This window comes from Bos indicus x Bos taurus, chromosome 18, assembly GCF_003369695.1.
Source record: "Bos indicus x Bos taurus breed Angus x Brahman F1 hybrid chromosome 18, Bos_hybrid_MaternalHap_v2.0, whole genome shotgun sequence".
In the NCBI taxonomy this organism is placed as follows: domain Eukaryota; kingdom Metazoa; phylum Chordata; class Mammalia; order Artiodactyla; family Bovidae; genus Bos; species Bos indicus x Bos taurus.
The window spans coordinates 1216641-1231609 of record NC_040093.1 but is presented as its reverse complement, the minus strand read 5'-3'; the positions used below and the strand labels follow the sequence as shown (position 1 = coordinate 1231609).

The following is a 14969-nucleotide window of genomic DNA, read 5'->3' as shown; positions in this document are numbered from 1 at the left end:
CACTTGAGTTATTTAGGAACTCTGCCTGGGTCCTAAAACTCACATGCCTGGACTACAGGACTCTCACTCTCATTTACCCACTGCTTTCACTGTGCAGCAATGGCCTTAAGATTTGCAGATGCTATGTGATGCCAAAACCTTTACATTCTTCAGTCACTGACTGCAGGCTCAAGAGGAAGAGAAACACGGCTGTAACTTCTGAAAATTTCTGCAAAAACCTTATCATCAACAGCCACAGTTATGGGAACATTTATGAATGCCCTTTTAGAAAAGGTGTATCCCTTCCTGTTGCTAGATTCTCAGTTCCTACTAATCCCCCATTTCTGAACCAAGTATGGTCCCCCCCAATGTCTGTAGCCTAACACTCAGCAACACCAGCCTGCCACATTATGCACATTATGGCACATGGCTCTGTTCCAGCTGGACCTAGAGAACTTCTTCCATTGAACAGTACTAGGGGGATGATGTGATATCCCACGTGAAAAGAGAACAATCCACACAGCTCCAAAAATCACTTTGCTGCTCACAGTCCTCATCTCAAGGTGGCCTTGGGACCCATCAAAAATTCCTTCAGGACCCATCAAAAATCCTAACATCCAGGTCACAGCATTAGTTCCACAGAGCCCTGGAGTCCATACCAAGAGCCCTTGGACAATGCAAATTAGACCCAAACTAGACTTAACACTATTCTCTGTCATATTCCAACTGAGGTATTATACAAAGTCTGAAACACCCATAAAACTTTTTTACTCTTCATCTTGACAGTCCAGTTTGGTTCTTAACAGCAGTCTGAAGGTGAACAAAACCCAAGATGCATGTTGTCTTAAACAACAGTCTTTATTTTTACACAAAGCAGTGCAAAATGAGGCAGTTCCCCAAAGGGTGACTTGGAGCTAGAAAATCCATCTTGAACATGACACAACCCAATACCACCAAACAAAGTAAACCTCTATGAGCTGCCAGTAGAACCCAGACTGGATGCCCAAGATCAAAGCTGCTTAGGCCATATCCTAGGCAGTTGACAGGATCTAAGAGCATGACATCACCCAAGTGCTCAGGCTACACATGCTTCCCTCTAAGGGACAGGAGAGCACAAAGGTCTACCTACCCTGATCACACTGCGGGACTGACAACCAGAACAGGAATCTGCCATCTGGTAGAGGGAAGAAATTCACAGTGACATGAAGTCTGGCAAGGCTGCTGCACAGGTTAGGAAGTAGATCTTAGCTCCTTAAAGCTTCCAGAGAACCAAGTATCCACAGGCCCTCTCCACACCAGGGCTGTGCACATGGATGGCATTCAGCTTTTGGCTGATGATGCCCTCATAGAGCCTGTTAAGTAAGATATATTAATTAAGGAGACAGCTCATTGGCTTCTCTCTTCATTTGGTTTGAAGGTCTTTCTCCAGTATGAACTTTTTGGTGACCAATGTGGTTATACCTTCAGCTGAAAGCTTTCCTACATTCTCTGCACTCCTGGGTCTGGTGCTCAATCAGAGCTGACCTGTGACAGAAAATATTTCCATATTTGTTGCCCTTCTGGGGTCTTTCTGTGCTGTGAACTTTTCAGCTTTTTTTTTCCTTGTTCAAGTGCTATAGCTAAAGAAATTCTCCACATTTGGTACACTCAGGTGACTTTTCTCCAGTGTAAATTCAGGTGCTTAATGAGAGTAGATTTCTGGCTAAAACATTTCCCACAATCACAGCACTTATAAGGCCTTTCTCCAGTGTGAACTCTCTGGTGTGTAGTAAGAATAGAATTTTGGCTAAAACATTTTCCACATTCACTGCACTCAAAAGTCTTTGCTCCAGTATGAATTCTATTGTGGACTTGAAGGTGGGCTCTTTGCCTAAAGGACTTCCCACATTCATTACACTCATAAGGCCTTTCCCCACTGTGAATTCTTCTATGCATAACAAGGCTGGCCATGTATCTAAATGCTTTCCCACATTCACTGCACTCATGAGGCCACTCTCCAGTGTGGACCAGCTGGTGCTGAATAAGCATGCGTTTACAGGTGTAGGTTCTTCCACATTCTCCACATTCATAAGGCCTCTCTCCAGTGTGGACTCGCCGGTGCTGATCAAGTTTGGTTTTAGTACTAAATGTTTTCCCACATTCACTGCACTCATATGGTCTGGCTCCAGTGTGAATTCTCTGGTGCACAACAAGCTGGGAGTGTTGCCTAAAGAATTTTCCACATTCTCTACACTCATAAGGCCTTTCCCCTGTGTGAATTCTTCTATGTATAGCAAGGCTGGAGCTGCATCTAAAGACTTTCCCACATTCGCTGCATTCATAAGGCTTCTCTCCGGTGTGGACTCGATGGTGCTGAGCAAGCCTGGACTTCCGGTAGAAGAGTTTCCCACATTCACTGCACTTGAAACGCTTTTCTCCATTGTGAAACTCTGCTACAAACTCCATCATTTGTGGTTTAACCTGGTGCTGGACATGGTCAGAGGTACCAGGGAAATCCTTCCTTGCCTCTTGGCACTTAAAAGCCTTCTCCAATGCATGGACTGTGCAGTTCCTCATTAAGGCCTTACCCAAATCTCTTCTCATGAGCTTCTCTCCACCGTGCTGGTGGGATTTCACATCTGTCCCACACAGTGTCTGGCCAGGGTTTGTTCGCAGGACCTCGGGTCCACACAAACCACCTTCTAAGGCCAGGTTACCCATGTCCCAGGGACAGACCTTCTGGCTGGACAGGTCTGTCTTTTTGGTATTTCTCTGTGGCACTTCTACAGAAACATTCTGCTCAGAAGGTGTCTGTTCATCCTCTGCTGTATGACAACACCCTGAAATCAGAAAAATGCGGGTGAACTTAATGTAGGAAAAGGTTTTTAAAAAGGCAGATGTTTTGCACCATATGTGTCTGACATAGAAAGAATAAATCCATGGGACTAGTTCAGGACAAGGAGCTGTGGGCAGGTAAGGAAAAGCCCCAATCTGTAGAACTGGGCTTCTACACATCACAGAACAGGAAGGACTCACCAGGCAAAAGACACAAGAGGGTGGATATTAAATGGAGGAGCCAGGGGTCCACAATGCACTCCTACAGGAATGGTTTTCACCAGGGCCTTGGCTGCTGGTGACACATGTGTGCTGTGTGGAAAGCTATGTCAAGGCCCAGGATATTGTGTCACTGAGTAGCTGGTGTTCAGGACTATTTTAAGGAGAGGTGCAGGTTTTATGACACAGTAAGCATAGGCAAACAATGGAAAGCATTAGAGTGAGGATGTTGAGGAACAATGAGGACTGGAAGCCAAAGAGGTGAGGGATAATCCTGGGTTGGAAGCCAGGGTAGAAATCACAGGGGGAATGTGTCAAGAATGGAGAAGAAACAGAAATGAGATAACAAGTCACTGGTCTTAGACCACAAACAGTGTTGGGGCCAGGACATATTCAAAATTTGACTGAATCCAGCCACAACGTCACTGCTCCCTCTGATGCCAATCATCAGGACCAGACCCATTTTGAGCCCTGCTTCCTGTGCTTAGAATCATGTCCACTCTCTCCTATACCTAAGGTTCTCCTCCCAGCTTCAACTGGACAACAACATGGGACTTAGAAGATCCACATTCTAAGAAAAGAACAAGACAGTTTCCCATGGGAAAACAACCAATCTCAAAAGAATTCAAGAAAAAAATAATGATAAAAATAATCTTTGAATCTCATAGCTATATGCACCCCATAAATGGTGACCATGCTGGGTCCCAACAATTCCTGAAACAGTGAAGCCCAAAGAAATGTCAGCAGGAAGGAGGCAGAAGCTGCACAAAGGTACAGGGGTCTACAGAGTCAACTTGACAGGGAGAAGCTGAAATGAATGGAAATCACTAAGCTAACTCCAAGGCTTATGATCCAGAAAATTTTTGCTGAGAAAACTTCAGCCACTGGCATTGGGGCCACCTGTGAAAGGAGGTGGAACACACACTCACTCAGGCTTGGTACCCACAACACAGAGGACAGGGAAGAAATAATACAGAGGTGCCCACTGTCTAGCTGTGAACAGAACAGACTTGCTCTTAGAGAAAAGGGGAAAGGCAGAGACCTGTCCAGGATGCTGGCATAGGGGTGAGGGCCTTACCCAAGGACACAACCAGTGCAAAGGTCTCCAGCATGACATCGCGGTACAGGAATTTCTGGGCCTCACCAAGGAGCCTCCATTCCTCTTGGGAAAAGTAAACAGCCACATCCTCAAAGGTCACAGGGCTCTATGATGATGGGAACAGATGTGTACATGAGCAGCCTCTTTCCCTAGGACCCTAAGAACACCCCCAACCCTAATCCACATTCACTCTGGTGTCATCATCCTCCCTGGCTCCCTAATTTAGAGGGCAGTGGTACCCAAAACTCTGGCTGTGGGCCTGGCATGCAGAGCCCCTTTCCTCTCCTGCAAGACAACAGTCTGACAGTCCCCAGGTGATCCACTCCAGACACCAACAACTTGAACCCACCCTTCTCAAAGTCCTACTACAGAGCCCTCAGTCAATTAGTTCACACACCTTCCCTACATGCATATCATATCACTCAGTGGACATTCTCAGACATCTGACCCCCATCTTCACCACATGGACCACCAAGTTGGCTTTCCCACCAGGCCTTGATCCTGACTTTATCTCAGTCACAACACACAAAATCTAAATACCTCTGGTCAGATTCCATTTCCATACTGCACTATGTCTCTTTAACAGTTACCATCTTTGCTCATATAACACCCATTCAAAATCCACACCCACTTAACACAGCCTAAAGAAACTGTGACATTGTGTCACAAGCTTCCCAAGTTCTACCACAAAAGCCTAGTGAGTCAGAGGAGAATAAATTAGCACCAGCATGACTTTGCTATCAATTTATCTCATTTCTGCTTTTCTTCCACATCAGTATCATAGCTTTTCCCCACAGAAAGCTGACTTACCAACTGGCCTTCCCCTTTCCCTTACCTTCTTGCTGATGACCACTCTACTTCTTTGTCTGTCTGTGTCTCCTCTGTCCCCTAATGGCATCCAAAAGCCTCCCCATTACTCTAGATCTACATGTTCAGCCATCCACTTGTCTCCTACACTTGGGAGCCACTGCAACATCTGAGGCTTAACAGGGCCAAAACTCAATTCCTAATATTCTCACTGAAAAGTCCTCTTACCAGACTTCCCCAAATCAGTTGATGGCACTTCCACCTTTCCAGATGCAAATGGAAAAAACTTTGGAAGCATGTGATTCCTCCACATTGGAAAAATCTGATCAGCCTTTACTTAGAAAAAGTAGAAACCAAGTAGTTTTCATATCTCCACATACACCACTTTGGTGCAGCTAGAGCCATGTACATCTGGAAAATTAAGACAGCTTCTATGTTTCTTTGTCTTCCTCTCCACCAGGCTGTTGTGCACTCTGCTCCCAGAGGCAGCCTCTTGAAACTTAAGTAATATCACTTTTCATTTCTATTACAAAAATCCCATTTCTGCCATCAGTCTCAGAACAGAAACTCATCTTATCAGGCTACCAGTCTAGCCCTGACCCTGGTTCCCTTGTTCTCTGTTCCTACTGCATAAACAGAGACCCAACAGTCCTAAAATACACTCATCTCAATTGCATCCTCGAGCATTTGGACATAGTAACCCCTATACATACAATCTTGCACATTTCAGTCCCCTGGTTGCCAAATTTGGAATCTTTCCATATACCCTCTGGCCTGGACTTGGAATTCTGCACTCAGGGTTTCTCTAGGGTGTCCAGACACCAAGTTCACGAAAAGCAGCAGAAAAATCTTTCAGAACACCAACACTCACCAGTGAAGAGTCCATAAGTTGTTCTGTTGAACATGGAACCTGTGGGAAGAGTAGTGCCATGTAACTTTAATTCCCATCAGCAACAAAGACAAGAAAGATTAATGAGATAACTATTCAATATTTCAGGTGAAGACAAATTACTCAATAGAAAACTAAATCATAAAGAGGGCAGAAAATGTTACGGAGTTGTGCCATAAGGTCATACGTCTGACTTCAGAAAAGGTTTTCTAGAAGTGGGACTAATAAGTGCAAAGCCTTTCTATTAGATTCATGTCTGATGTGTCTGAGTAGCTCCATGAGGCTAGTACGACTGGAGCCCAATGATCCAAAGAGTAAGCTACCTGGTTAGATAGGAGATGCTTGTGGCAGGTCATACAGAGCTATTACAGCCCCAAGCCATGCATATAAAAATTAAGCAGAGCTCTTTCTGACATTGCCATTTGATTCCATTCTTCCATTTCTCCCTTGCCAATAATAACTTTTTCCTCTCATAGCTTGTAGCTGGACCCAACATTTGGACAGGAGTTCCTATACTCCTTTTCTAATTTTACTTTGGTTATCTTAAAGATTGTTTTTTAAAAAACTTATACTTGAACCATATTCTTTAATATATCCAGTTTTTCCCCCCATAAATGTTCAAACAGATTAACTTCCTACAAGCTTTTTTCTCCTGTTGTAGAGAATGGAAACACCACTGACTTCGCTTTGAAAATGGATCTCAGAATTCTCTGGCTGCCCAGTGGTTAGAATGTGCTACTTTCACTGCAGTGGACCTGGGTTCTATACCTGGTTGGGGAACCTAGACTCCACAAGCCAAGCAGTGCAACCACACACACACACACACACACACACACACACAAAAGAGAGAGAGAGAGAGAGAGAATTACAAGAAGAAAATGTCTCCAGAAAATTAATCTGTGAGAAAGGGATTATTGCTAGAATCAGAGTAAATGTGTGTGGCTTCCAACAGTTTGAGATAACTGGACATCACTGATGACTCTTTAAACTTAAGACAAAGGAAAGAACCTATATGACCTGATCTCTGTTCAATCCTCTTTAAATAAACATGAAAATACCTTCTTGGGTTCTAAGTATCTTGGTAAGAATTCCCAGCATTATAAGTTTTTATTTTTACAATGATTCATTTAATCCTCCTTTTAAAACAAGTGTTTTACAAAATAATCATTTTCTTCCGAAACTACCAGAGGAGCATCACGTAACGGTGAAATAAATATTAGCAGAGTACAATCACTGAAAGAGAAGAAAAATTCTTAAATGGCTGTATACTGCAGAACTGTTAAGTAGGCATAATGCAAAAAGAGAGTGTGAAAATACAAACACGGGATCCATTAAAAATAAGCATAATCATCTCATTCAAAGAACTAAGTTAAAATTAGTAAGATGGAGCAAAATAAGATCAAAAGGTGGAAATATTCATTTAAATACAATAATAATTTTAACATATATGCTAGACAGATATGTCCTTAACACACAACAGAAGGCGAAGAAGTTATAGCTGGAATAGCAATGGTTATAAATAAAGAAAGCTGACCAAAAAAGCCTTCAACACTGATTTTATAAAGACATCTTACTCATATAATGTATGTGCTCAGTCACTCAGTCCTGTCTGATTCTTTGTGACACCATGGACTGTTACCCACCAGGCTCCTCTATCCACGGGATTCTCCAGGCAAGAATACTGGAATAGGGTACCAGGGGACCTTCCATATCCAGGGATCGAACCTGCTTCTCTTGTGTCTTCTGAACTGGCAGGTGGATTCTTTACAACTAGCGCCACCTCAGAAGCCCCATAGACTATACACTCACTATATAATACTGCAAAAGTAAAGAAAATTAGCGGATCGACACGAGAAAATGGGTGAAGTCACACCATCTTCTCCAAAAGAAAACAAAAACAGAAACACTTAATACTTATATGATTTCAGTTGTAAAAGTTTTAAAACAACTGAGCAAAGGGCAACCACGGTCCTCGAATATTCTCCACACAGTTGGCAAAACTATGTGTGTGCGCTAAGTCGCTTCAGTCGTGTCCGACTCTTGGCGACCTTACGGACTGTAGCGCGCCAGGCTCCTCTGTCCATGGGATTCTCCAGGCAAGAATACTGGAGTGGGTTGCCACTTCCTCCTCCAGGGGATCTTCCTGACCCAGAGATGGAACCCACGTCACTTATGTCTGCTGCACTGGCAGGCAGGTTCTACCACTAGCGACGTGTAAGAAGCAGAACAATCAAGAAAGCAACAAACAAACAACAACAAAAAAACCCGCTCACTTGAAACAAAAGACAACATCTTAACATTTGGGAGACGGGACAATAGTTTGGGAAGGACCTCCACAGGCGGCTTTTGGGTCCTACTTGTACCTCATTTCTTGATTTGAGCATTGAACGGCTATTAATAACAGCTGGTTTTTCAACTGCACGTAGGTCAGAAGCATTTATTTTCTCCCAAGCAGGTCATATTTCAAAATTAGAAAAACCTAGGTTTTGGTTAAGAAATGAAAGCATACACAGGATACTTGAAAGAGAACACAGGTAAGTACAAAAATGCCGCAGAATGAGAAGAGTTGGCTGAGAGCTCGGAGGGCGCAGCGTTTACCTGAAGCGGATCTGTCAGCACGGCCGTCTCGGCTGAGCCTGAGGGCGAAGGTGGGGCCTGGGCACCGCGGCGCCCGTCTCTGTCCCAAGTCAGAGTCAGGTCGGATGGCGCCGCGCAGGGCCTCAGACCCCCCTGAGAGCAGCGGGCACAGCGCCTTCCTGCCTTCCTTCACCTCAGGCCGGCCAAATTCTGAAGTTCCACACACGAAATCAGGCTGGAGTTTAAAAATGTCGCCCGCGGGACCGGCCGGAAGACCCGCCCAGACGCCTTCTTACAGAACGGAAGTGGCTCAGCCCCGGGTTTTCATTGGCCCAGTGACCACACGGGCTGCGCTTTGTTTTCAGGGAAATGTAGTGAACTCCGCTGTCTGCCACGGCTAGGTTCGGTGCTCCAGACTGCCAGGAAAGTTCCGCCTGACCCTGGTGGGTGGCTGGGAAGCAATTTTCCAAGGCTCCGAGTTACTGGCGGGGTTCACGCTTCTTAAAGGGGACGCACCCAGATATCCGTGAAACCACTCTTCTCAAAGACAGAAAAAGGAGGTGTCAGCACGCGTAGGGAGTCGTGCCACACAGGGCATCAAGCATTCTAAAATTTTAAGAACTTGAAATTGAGAATGTGGTACAGGTAGAGGACTTAGTGACGTCAACATTTTGGAAAAATTATGAGGTCATACATACTTAGAGGTCAAAGACATTTATGATACACACCTACAAGTAATATTTTGCATTATGATTGCAATGAATATACCTGAAAACAAACACATTTTGAAGGACTTAGACTCAAAGCGGCAGGCTGATGAATATTCCCCGAAGACAACTGGGTCATCTTTGAAACTCATGTTACCTTATATGGTCAGAGACTTTGCCAACTCGATTAGGGATTTGGAGAGGAGATTACCCCAAAAGTATGTTTGTCCGGAGATGGACTCCAAGGTCTCCTCATAAAAGACAGGTAGAGGAAGGCGATTTGATGACTGAAATGCTGCACTGCTGGTCTTGGAAGGAAGTGGTCTTCAGCCGTCAAACACAAGGAATGCAGCTCTAGACTTTGGAAAAGGCAAGGACAATTCATTCCTAGAGCCTCCAGAGAGACCAAGCCCCTAGTCACACTTTGACTTTATCCCTGTGAAAGTGATTTAGACTTCTGACGTCCAGAAGAGTAAAATAATTCATGTTTCGTCTGAAACCATCAACTTTGTGGTTATTCATTATAGTAGCCATAGAAAATGAATATGGTTTAGTGACTTGAGCTTAATTACAGATTGCTCCTGCTATCCCAATGAACAGCTTTCCTAGGAAATGTTTCATAAACTGAGATGTCATAAAGCAGAAATATTCCCTTCTTTCTCAAAATTCTGATACACCACTTCGGTTTTCCCAATGAACAGCCATTAATATGGTGTTATGGCTTTTTTCATAAAAGTGATTAAAATACTTCGGAAGTTTCTTTGGATTTCATAAAAACATGTACTAATGTGTCTTTTATAAAACACAAGTGATGTAATCTGAACTTTGGAAAGCAGGAGATTCCTGTATTTGATTAAATTATGAAAATTATGAAAAAGTGTCAAAGTCTGGAAATACACTTTGAATTATTTAAAAGTTAAATGAGGCAGGGTGGGGCTAAATGTCCTATGTAAAAATGAGTTAATATTTTTATGTATGTCAAGTATGTTAATTATTAGGAGTATAAAGTGGCGAATAATGTTATGAGAACCTAGCCAAGTCATTCACTGAAGAAAACTGAAGTTCCAACACACTTATTGTCTTCTCAGATTATCTGGCAAATGAAAAAAAAATGTCCAACATCATGAATTAGTAGGGAAATGCAATCAGATAATAGTCTCCATACTTTTAAAACAGGTAATATTTAAAATACTAACCATACCAACCAACTACTGGTGAGGAATAACGGGGAATTGAACACTGTCAATGGGAATGCAAATGGGTAGTCATTCATTTTAGAACATGAAACCAAGTGTCCATATAAAGGATTTTATTTACTTGTTTGCTTACTTGTGGCAGGCAAACTGGAAACAAACCACAAAACCCCATCCTTTAACAGATGAATGGATAAACAGTTAAACGATGGTCTACCCAAATAATATATTTATCGGAAAAAAATTATTCACATTGGCAACTTGGATGATTCTTAAAGTAACTATGCATGTAGAAAGAAAATGACAAATAAAAAAGTAAACATTAAAGACTCCAATGATATTAAAGTTCTGGAAAACACTGAGTTACTGAATTGGAGATGTACCCACAGGCCATCTCCACACTAGGGGTGGGCACACAGATGGCATTCAACTTACAGTTGAGGAGTCCTTTACAGAGCCAGTTCAGTAAGATGTATTAACTAAGGAGATAGCTCATTTGTTTCTCTTCTCATCTCATTTGAAGGCCTTTCTCTAGTATGAGCATACTGGTGACAAATGAGGTTAGACCTTTGGATCAAAGCTTTGTTCACATTCAGCACACACATAGGGGCTCTACAGGTAGTGATGGATGTTTGTTATGATGATGGTTCCATGGGTGGTTGAAACTTAGCAAGTTGGACAATTTAGGGATGTTCTATTCAGTGCAGACCAACTATACATAAGCTCAATTAAATCTGTATAAAAATTGACTTCACATAAAAATCAGTATCTTTTTGGAAAAGGAGAACTCTGGCAATCACACCTCAAATCCATTCTCTCTCTTGGTCTCATGGGAGGGATTCTGTCAGAGTAGCAATGAAGACTGGTGAGCAATCAAAGTTATCCAGGAACTCTGTCTGGGTCCTGAAAATCACATGCCTGGACTTCAGGATTTCTGCTCTTATTCCCCACTGTCTTCACTGTGCAGTAATGGCCTTAGATAAACAATCTGCAGATGCTATATGACACCAAAACCAGTTCTGTAACATCTGAGAATTTTGGCAAAAACTTTATCATAAACAGGCATGGGAACATATGTGGATGCAGCTTTAGAAAAAGTGTGTCCCTTCTTGTTTGCTAGTCTCTCAGTTCCTATTAACTCTATGCCTGTTTCTGCAACAAGTATGATTCCCACCCAGTGTCTGTAAGTTAACACTGAGCAACACCAGCCCCAAGTTGTGGACATTGTGGCATGTGGCTCTGCTATGGCTGGGCCTAGGGACCTTCTTCCCTTAAACAATACTGGGGGCATGATGTGACATCTCATGTGAAAAGACAACTTATGCAGCTCCAAAAACAAAACAAAACAAAACACTGGTGCTGCTCACAACTATCCTCATCTCAGGGTGACCTGAAGACCTACCCAAAATTCTGACATCTGGTCACATTAGTCCCCCAGAACCCTGCAGTCTACCCCAGGAGACCTTGGAAAATTAGATCAAATTAGACTGAATACTGTTCTCTGCCATCATCATTCCCAATGAAGCACACAAAGTTTGGAACACCCACAAAACTTGTTCCTCTTCATCCTGATAGTCCAATGTGGTTCTTAACAGCAGTCTCAAAGTGAACAAAACCAAAGACGCATGTTGTGTTAAGCAATAGTCTTTATTTTTACACAAAGTAGTGCAAAATGAGGCAGTTCCCCAAAGGGTGACTTGGAGCTAGAAAATCCATCCTGAGCATAAAATGATCCAATACCACCAAATAATGTAAACCTCTATGAGCTTCCAGCAGAACCCAGACTGGCAAAGCTGCTTAGGTTGTGTCCTATGCAGTTGACAGGACCTAAGAGCATGACACCACCCAAGTCCTCAGGCCACTTATGCTTCCCTCTAGGGTACAGGAGAGCACAAAGGTCTACCTACACTGATCTCACTGTATGTGGATCTGCCACTTGGTAGATGCCCAGTATGAGGATCTGCCACTTGGTAGAGGTAAGAAAGTCACAATGACATGAGGTCTGTCAAGGGCCCTGGGAGGTCACAGCCTAGCTCCTCAAAGTTTCCTAGGAACTGGGTACCCACAGACCATCTCCACATTAGGGCCGTGCACACAGGTGACATTCAACTTACAGTTGAGAAGTCCCTCACAGAGCCAGTTCAGTAAGATGTATTAACTAAGGCAACAGCTCATTCTCTTCTCTCCTCATCTCAGTTGAAGGCCTTTCTCCAGTATGAGTGTTCTGATGACAAACAAGGTTAGACCTTCGGCTCAAAGCTTTTTTACATTCACTACACTACTCTATGGGCTGTTAGGTTCTGGCGCTGAGTTAGAGCACACATTTGACAAAAAATATTCCCCCACTTGCTGTGCTGGTGCTGCACTTCTGTGGTGTGAACTTTTTGGTGTTAATTAAATTGGGTGCTTTGGCTAAAGACTTCTCCACATTTAGTGCACTTGTATGGTTTTCCTCTGGTGTGAACTCAGATGCGTAATGAGAGTAGAGCTTTGGCTAAAACATTTCCTACATTCACTGCACTCGTAATATGTCTTTGCTCAAGTATGAATTTTGTAGTGCACTTTAAGGTGCGAGCTTCGCTTAAAGAACTTTCCACAGTCACTACACTTGTAAGGCCTTTCTCCAGTGTGAACTCTTCTATGTTTACTGAGGCTGGATATGAACCTAAAGACTTTTCCACATTCACTGCATTCATAAGGCTTCTCTGCGGTGTGAACTCTCTGGTGCTGAACAAGTTTGCTTTTAGGGGTGAAGCCTTTCCCACATTCACTACAATCATATGGCTTGGCTCCAGTGTGAGTTCTCTGGTGTACAACAAGTTGGGAGCTTCGGCTAAATAGCTTTCCACACTCCCTACCTTCATAAGGCCTTTCTCCTGTATGAATTCTTCTATATAACAAAGCTGGAATTACATCTAAAGACTTTCCCACATTCAGTGCACTTGTAAGGCCTTTCTCCAGTGTGGATTCCCTGGTGCTTAAAAAGTATGGGTTTAAAAAAAAAAAAAAAAAAAAGTATGGGTTTACAGGTAAAGGTTTCCCACATTCGCAGCACTCGTAAGTCTTCTCACCACTATGGACATGGACTCTCTGAGGCTGAGTAAGTCTGTATTTGCAACAGAAGGATTTCCCACATTCACTGCACTTGTAAGGCCTTTCTCCGGTGAATTCACTGGTGCCATACAAGTACATGTTTGTCACTAAAAGCTTTCCCACGTTCACTGCACCCATAGGGCCTTTCTCTAGTGTGGACATTCCAGTGCCAAACAAATATATATTCATAGCTGAAGGCTTTCCCACATTCAGCATATTCATAAGGCCTCTCTCCAGTGTGGACTCTCTGGTGCTGAGCAAGCTTGGACTTTTGGGAGGTTTTCCCACATTCGTGGCATTTACGCTGCCTTTGTCCATTATGAGAAAGTTCCAAAAACTCAGTGCCCTTTTGCAATTTAATCTAGCACGGTGCTGCATGCTTGGGGCTGGTGCACTGGGACGACCCAGGGGGAGGGTATGGGGAGGGAGGAGGGAGGAGGGTTCGGGATGGGGAACACAGGTATACCTGTGGCAGATTCATTTCGATGTTTGGCAAAACTGATGCAATGTTGTGAAGTTTAAAAATAAAATAAAATAAAAGATGAAAAAAAAACAATCTACTGCTGGAAATAGCGAGAGATACCCGGGAAATCCTTCCTAGCCTCACAGCACATAAAAGCCTTCCCCAGGGCATGGACTGTGCATCTCTTCATAAAGGCCTTACCCACGCCTCTTCTAAAGAGTTTATCTCCACTGTTCTGCTGAAATTTCAAACCTGCTCCACACAGGGTCTGGCCGGGGTTTATTCCCATGTCCTCAGCTACACACACACCACCTTCTACATTCAGGCTACGCATGTCCCAGGGAGAGGCTGGGTGGAGAGGTCTATCTCTGAGGTATTTCTCTGTGGCACTTCTACAGAAACATGCTGCTCTGAAGTTCTCTGCTTGACCTTTATTCCATGCCAACAACCTGAAACCAGAGATATGAGGAGGAATTTCACATAGATTTTGGTAGAATGGGCAGCCCCATCACACATATGTGTCTGACACAGAAGGAATAAAACCATGGGACTATTTTGAGGACAAGGGAGCTCAGGCAGGTTAGAAAACCAGTGCTGTGCAATAATGGACCTCTCCACAGGACAGTCTGGCAGCAACAGCCAAGTGGACCCCACAGATAGTCCCACCTTGGTTCCAATACTTCCTGGTCAGTCAGGCTCCAGGAAATGGAGTTGGATCAAGGCAGAACCTGGAGCACAGAGATGCAGGGGTCAACTGAGTCAAACTGGCAGTGAGTGGCTGAGAATCCAGTGAATTTATCCCAAGTCTTTTGACTTAGACAATCTTCACTGAGAAAACTTCAGAGCCACTGGTATTGCAACTACCTGTGAAAGGAGGTGGGACACACACTCACTCAGCCTTAGTACCCGCAAAACAGAGGACAGGGAAGCAGTACCAGACAGGCAACCACGGTCCAGCTATGAAGAGAACAGATTTGAGCTTGGAAAAAAGGGGAAAGTCAGATACCTGCCCAGGATGCTGGGACAAGGGTGAGGGCCTTACCCAAGGATGTAACCAGTACAAAGGTCTCCAGCATGATATCATGGTACAGGCATCTCTAGGCCTCATCAAGGAGCCTCCATTCCTCCT

General features: G+C 43.7%; 3 protein-coding genes across 12 annotated transcripts in view; all 3 read right to left on the bottom strand.

The window, feature by feature from the left end:
- LOC113875542 (zinc finger protein 525-like) overlaps positions 1-8494 on the bottom strand; it is a 24134-nt gene extending 15640 nt beyond the window's left edge. For both annotated transcript variants that reach the window (XM_027514021.1, XM_027514025.1), the window contains exon 1: positions 8406-8494. The gene's annotated coding sequence lies outside the window, so the exon portion shown is untranslated. The remainder of the gene's footprint in view (positions 1-8405) is intronic.
- Positions 819-14969, bottom strand: LOC113875545 (zinc finger protein OZF-like). 9 transcript variants are annotated; one of them, XM_027514032.1, is made up of 4 exons: positions 14883-14948; positions 5790-5828; positions 4091-4217; positions 819-2798 (listed from the first exon to the last, which is right to left on the bottom strand). In XM_027514032.1, exons 1-4 carry the CDS (start codon positions 14946-14948, stop codon positions 1627-1629), a joined length of 1404 nt encoding a protein of 467 aa, XP_027369833.1. In that variant the 3' UTR covers positions 819-1626. The 9 variants fall into 9 exon arrangements, with proteins under 9 accessions (XP_027369833.1, XP_027369836.1, XP_027369835.1 ...); XM_027514035.1 differs by lacking the exon at positions 14883-14948 and adding an exon at positions 8406-8662; XM_027514034.1 differs by lacking the exon at positions 14883-14948 and adding an exon at positions 8406-8492 and having other exon boundaries at positions 5790-7625.
- On the bottom strand, positions 11913-14876 carry LOC113875552 (zinc finger protein 329-like). The gene is made up of 2 exons (XM_027514051.1): positions 13939-14876; positions 11913-13742 (listed from the first exon to the last, which is right to left on the bottom strand). The coding sequence occupies exons 1-2, from the start codon at positions 14009-14011 to the stop codon at positions 12823-12825; spliced, it is 993 nt and encodes a 330-aa protein (XP_027369852.1). The 5' UTR covers positions 14012-14876; the 3' UTR covers positions 11913-12822.

Bases quoted from the DNA above. Each gene is read 5' to 3' on its own strand.
- LOC113875545 (XM_027514032.1), bottom strand. From the start codon at position 14,948: ATGAGGCCTAGAGATGCCTGTACCATGATATCATGCTGGAGACCTTTG. The intron at 4,218-5,789 runs GTGAGTGTTGGT...CCATCATCATAG, and splicing joins AACTTATGGACTCTTCACTG to AGCCCTGTGACCTTTGAGGA. The intron at 2,799-4,090 runs GTAAGGCCCTCA...TTCTGATTTCAG, and splicing joins TGCACTGGTTGTGTCCTTGG to GGTGTTGTCATACAGCAGAG.
- LOC113875552 (XM_027514051.1), bottom strand. From the start codon at position 14,011: ATGCCCTGGGGAAGGCTTTTATGTGCTGTGAGGCTAGGAAGGATTTCC. The intron at 13,743-13,938 runs GTAGATTGTTTT...TGCAGCACCGTG, and splicing joins ATCTCTCGCTATTTCCAGCA to CTAGATTAAATTGCAAAAGG.